The sequence below is a fragment of the Erithacus rubecula genome (genome assembly GCF_903797595.1).
Source record: "Erithacus rubecula genome assembly, chromosome: 13".
NCBI lineage: Eukaryota > Metazoa > Chordata > Aves > Passeriformes > Muscicapidae > Erithacus > Erithacus rubecula.
The window spans coordinates 19,836,866-19,842,677 of NC_136665.1; the positions used below are offsets into that span (position 1 = coordinate 19,836,866).

At 56.3% G+C, this 5,812-nt stretch overlaps 1 protein-coding gene across 1 annotated transcript; it reads left to right on the forward strand.

The window, feature by feature from the left end:
* Positions 1 to 2,884: 2,884 nt before the first annotated feature.
* Positions 2,885 to 4,008, forward strand: LMCD1 (LIM and cysteine rich domains 1; the record flags this gene model as incomplete). Its single annotated transcript, XM_079317200.1, has 2 exons — positions 2,885 to 3,124; positions 3,845 to 4,008. Coding segments are annotated over 2 exons (396 nt in total), but the record flags the coding sequence as incomplete, so codon positions are not given.
* Between the last annotated feature and the right edge of the window lie 1,804 nt (positions 4,009 to 5,812).

Sequence of the window (5,812 nt, forward strand, 5' to 3'; positions counted from 1 at the left end):
TGACCGCACCTGCAGCAGGCATGGGGAGTGCCCTGGGGGCAGGATGGGGATGGGACACACCTCACCCTGCCTGGTGGGATTTTTTGCCCCTTGGGTTGAGACTGAATCTATTCCCAGTGGCTCCTTGAAGCAGGAGCAGCCCTGTGCCCCAGGTCCCTGTGGCAGGGCTGATGGGGGTGTTCTCTGCTCCATCCCCCTGGCTCTGCAGCAGAGGCCTTGCTGAGCACCAGGGTCAGGGAGTTCTGGCTCTGGGAGCTGGTTTGAGCTCTGAGAGGTTGGGCATGACAAGTCCCTGGATGATATGGGCAGTGTGTGTGGTGGTATTGAGTTGAAAGCTGAACTGGATGATCTTGGAGGTCTTTTCCAACCTTTACCATTCTGGGATGCCAGTCAGTATTTCCAGGTGGGCTTCTTACCCAGAAATGCCACAAATGGCAGGAGGTGAGCTCTGTGCAGAGCTGTGGACATGCAGATAAAGTTCCAGGGCTGTAATTGCTCTGGGGAAATGCAAATAGCTGCCCTGGGTCCCTGGGCATACAAATGCATTTCCACAGAGGAGTGGCTGAGATTCCTCAACACCCTTTTAGATTTATATTCCCCCAGCACTGTCTGGAAGATGCTTATTATAAAATATGGTGAGTGGAAATACCTTGTCCTGGTCCTTGTGAGGGTGACTTGCAGCAGAGGATTTAAAGCTGAAAAAGCAAATGGTGTCCAAATGTTTTTAAGAGGAGATTTTTCCTGCCATTCCTGCCCTGAGGTTGCACATGTAAAGAGCAGTTTTCATTTTCAGGCCATATTGGGTAATGTCTCCCCTCTGCCATGGTCTGTTAATGCACTTCTGACTTCAAATCCAGTGACAGTAAAGATCTTCACTATTGCAACAAAACACTGAATTTTTAGATAAAAAATAGCCAAAAAAGGAAGGTTTCCTTTAAACATATCAATAAGTCATCCTAGCAATGACTTACTGCTAGTAAACCCTCCCTAGCAATGAGGGTTTACTTAAACTGCAAGTTTGTCCTTTCAAATAAATAAATACATAACTGTGATGTTATTCTCCTTAGCTTGAAGCATCATTTCTCTCAAGGCAGCAGCTGAAAAATGGAGCAGCTTTGGCAGCAGTGGCAGATCCTGTGGGACAGCCAGGCTGTGCATGGCAGGGCTGGGGCCCTGCTGAGCTCAGAGCTCGTGCTCCTCCTCATCCCTGTGCAAGCCTGGCCCATGGATGAGAGGGGTTTGTGAGATGGTTCTGTGTTCTCCACAGAGCACAGAATCCTTATCACCCCCAGAACTGGGAACTCCTCTGGTGTCACTGCCCTGGGATCAAATCAAATCCTGAGGCAATTGATCCCAATTAGTCATTGTTCCCAAAATCTTGAGGGCAGCCATGCAGGGAGTGCTCAGAGTGCAGGTGGTGTCTGGAGCTCCTGCCCTGGAGCTGGCACTGCAGAACAGGAGCTGGGGATGAGCAGGATGAGGAAGCCCAAGAGAGCAGGACACGTTTTTGGCCAACACTTCTGGGAATTCAGCTAGTGAAGTCTTCACTCCTCTGCAGATGTAGAAGGAGCACCAAGCTGTAATCCCACCTCAAATTTGAAGAATCACTTCTTTGTAGTGTGCAAATAGCAGGATATGGGGGTTATACAATGCTTGGGAAATGTCCTGTGAATAGTTCTTCCTTATGAATCATTTCCATAGAAAGAAACAGCAAAATAAGTTGTTTTTTTACCAGTCCTTGTTGGCAAGAAACTTGAGCTGAGGGTTGGAAAATGCTGTGTTTGTTCTTGCTTTAGATCCTGCAAGATAAGCAGGGCTGGGGCTGATGGAGCAGAGGCAGCTGCAGGGTCTGGCTGGGGGCTGACCCCAAACCTCAGGGGGTGTGATGGAACTGCTTGGTGTCTCATGGGGTGCTGGAAGATGAGGGACCAAACACAGAAAAGCACCTGGGGTGCAGATTTCCTGTGACTCTGCTGGGTAACGGGAGGGAGGAGGGAAGGAAAGGGGTCAGTGCCAAGAGCAGAGTGCAGCACTGCCCCAGCACTGCCCCAGCCTGCTGAGAGCTGTGTCCATCCCAGTGTCCATCCCAGTGTCCAACCCAATGTCCAACCCAATGTCCATCCCAGTGTCCATCCCAGTGTCCATCCCTTGTGCCCATCCCAGTGTCCAACCCAGTGTCCATCCCAGTGTTCATCCCCTGTGCCCATCCCAGTGTCCAACCCAGTGTCCATCCCAGTGTTCATCCCCTGTGCCCATCCCAGTGTCCATCCCCTGTGTCCAACCCAGTGTCCATCCCCTGTGCACATCCCAGTGTCCATCCCCTGTGCACATCCCAGTGTCCATCCCCTGTGTCCATCCCCTGTGTCCAACCCAGTGTCCATCCCTTGTCCATCTCCTGTGTCCATCCCGTGTCCAACACAGTGTCCATTCCCAGTGTCCATCCCAGCTGACACTGTCCCTGTCCCTGTCCCCAGCACTGTGTCACCTGCCAGCAGCCCGTGCTGACACTGTCCCTGTCCCTGTCCCTGTGTCCCTGTCCCTGTCACCTGCCAGCAGCCCGTGCTGACACTGTCCCTGTCCCTGTCCCTGTGTCCCTGTCCCTGTCACCTGCCAGCAGCCCGTGCTGACACTGTCCCTGTCCCTGTCACCTGCCAGCAGCCCGTGCTGACACTGTCCCTGTCCCTGTCCCCAGCACTGTGCCGCCTGCCAGCAGCCCGTGCTGACACTGTCCCTGTCCCTGTCCCCAGCACTGTGCCGCCTGCCAGCAGCCCGTGCTGACACTGTCCCTGTCCCTGTCCCCAGCACTGTGCCGCCTGCCAGCAGCCCGTGCTGACACTGTCCCTGTGTCCCCAGCACTGTGCCGCCTGCCAGCAGCCCGTGCTGACACTGTCCCTGTCCCTGTCCCCAGCACTGCGCCGCCTGCCAGCAGCCGCTGCCCCCGGACTGCCCGGTGGTGTTCGCTGCCCGCGCGGGTTTCTGGCGCCAGTGGCACCCGCGCTGTTTCGTGTGCTGCCGCTGCGCCGAGCCGCTGGTGGATCTCATCTACTTCTGGCGGGGCGGGGCTGCCTGGTGCGGGCGGCACTACTGCGAGAGCCTGCGGCCCCGCTGCGCCGGCTGCGACGAGGTGCGGGGCTCCTGGGGCTCCTGGGGCACCTGGGGTACACCTGGGATAGACCTGGGATAGACCTGGGGTACCTGGGATACACCTGGGATAGACCTGGGGTACCTGGGATACACCTGGGACACATCTGGGATACACCTGGGACACACAGGACACACCTGGGGTACACCTGGGATAGACCTGGGGTACCTGGGGTACACCTGGGATAGACCTGGGGTACCTGGGATACACCTGGGGTACACCTGGGATACACCTGGGATACACCTGGGATAGACCTGGGATATACCTGGGATACACCTGGGGTACACCTGGGATACACCTGGGGTACCTGGGATACACCTGGGATATACCTGGGATACACCTGGGACACACAGGACACACCTGGGACACACCTGGGATAACCCGGGACCACCTTGGGACACCCCTGGGACCCCCCCTTGTGCCAGGCAGTGACCAGCTGCAGACCCTGTGATCCCAGTGCCCCTGTGCCCAGTCAGGGTCTCTGAGCCCCCTGGGCCAGGGCAGGTGTCCCTGGGACAGGTGACCTGTGCAGGTCCCTGCCACCCCCAGCCACGCTGGGATTGTTTCCCGTGCCCATTGCTGACCCCAGGGGATGGGCTGGGTGGGGGGTGGGGCTGGTTCCCCCTGCTCCAGCTCGGTGAGATGCTGGGAACAAGCAGCTGTCTGTCTGTCTGTCTGTCTGTCCGTGTGTCTGTCCCACAGATCATCTTCTCAGAGGATTACCAGCAGCTGGAGGGGCTGGCCTGGCACAACAAGCACTTTGCCTGCCTGGAGTGTGAGACGCTGCTGCTGGGCAAGCCCTTCACCCTGGCCAATGCCAGCCTGCTGTGCCCCCCCTGCAGCCAGAGCCGGGCCTGAGCCGGGCCTGGGGCACTGGGACACAGCACAGGCAGCTTAAACCTGGCTCTTCACTGCAGGCAGCTCAGTGCCCCTGCACCCCCTGCACCCAGCACGGCCAGGGGGAGCCATTCCAGGGGTCCTGGGGTGGGACAGAGCCCCCGGGGCTGGGCTGGGATGGGCTGGGATGGGATGGGCAGGGATGGGATGGGATGGGATGGGATGGGATGGGATGGGATGGGATGGGATGGGATGGGATTGGGATGGGATGGGATGGGCATGGGATGGGATGGATGGATGGGATGGATGGGATGGGATGGGAGGGATGGGATGGGATGGGATGGGATGGGATGGGATGGGATGGGATGGGATGGGATGGGATGGGATGGGATGGGATGGGATGGGATGGGATGGGATGGGATGGGCTGATCTGGGCTGATCTGATCTGGGCTGGGCTGATCTGATCTGGGCTGGGCTGGGCTGATCTGGGCTGCGCTGCTTTTATCAACTCTCTCCAACCTTCTTATGACTAAGGTCTTGCAATAGTCCTTTGGAAATAACACATCTCAACAGCAACTTCTGGCATACTAAACCTACAGTTGTGGCCAAAACCAAGGGGTGTTTGTGGTTTTTAAACCCTTACTGGAATCAGGCTTGCAGGCTGCTGCCACTGTGCCCAGGCAGTGGGTTTGAGGGATTCCATCAGCTTGCTGAAACAGTGATATAAAACTGATATAAAACAGGCTCTGTCCTGGGCAGGATGCTCCCCCAGGAGTGGCACAGCCAGGGCTCTCCCTGCTGAGGGACTGAGCCCATGGAGCTGCCACCCTGCCACTGGAATGGAAGGGACTCTGTGACAAACAGCTTTACAGCCTCACCTGTCTGGGGGCAGAGTGTGAGAGAGTGTGTGTGTGTCTGTGTGTGTGTGTCTGTCTGTCTGTCTGTCTCTGTGTCTGTCTGTCTGTCTGTGTCTGTCTGTCTGTCTGTGTCTGTCTGTCTGTCTGTGTCTGTCTGTGTCTGTCTGTGTGTCCCTGAGGTGCTGAATGTCCCTTTTTGATGCCAGCCCCCACGGGTGGCACTCCTGCAGCATTTGGGGACCCACATTTGCACATGAGCACTCTAGGGGGGTTCAGTAGAACCCTGTTTTTGTGGGTGTCCCTCCCCTCTGGCTCCCCTGGGAGCTCTGGGGGGGTCCCAGGTGGGGCTGCAGCCTGGGCAGGGGCCAGGGCAGGGGCAGAGGTGGCTCCTGGCTGCAGGGCACTGCAGGGGGACAGGGGACAGGAGGGTTTGGGGAGCACTGGGCTGACCCTCAGCCCCATCCCCTGCCCTGGGGGCTCTCTTGGGATAATTCACTTCAAGCTCACTGAAGGACTCCAGGGACACCTCCAGAGCCTAAGGGGCTCCAGCAGAGCTGCAGGCTGTGCTCAGGGCATGGTGCAGCTCACACATCCTGGGTTTGGTTTGGTCATCTATAAAATTAAATCCACAGCAGTGCCTGCTCCAGCACACACTCACTCACCTCAGGCCTTTGGCACCTGCTCAAGCCTTGCAGGTATTTCTGCAGCTCATAAAATACTGTCTGCTAGAGAAATTTACTGCAATTAAACAGCTTAACAAAACCCTGGGCCTCTCCAGCAGCAAAAGCTAAAATTAAGAGGTTGTTGATCCTGGGATAACTCAGCAAGAACCTGATCCTGGGGTGGAGGACAATTGCCTTGAACAGAAACTTTTAAAAGGATTTATTAGGCAGTCCTTAAAAAAAAAAAAAAAAAAAAAGTGATTTCAGATACCTGTAACTAATAAACCTCGAAATTCAGTGGCTGCAGGCGAGAA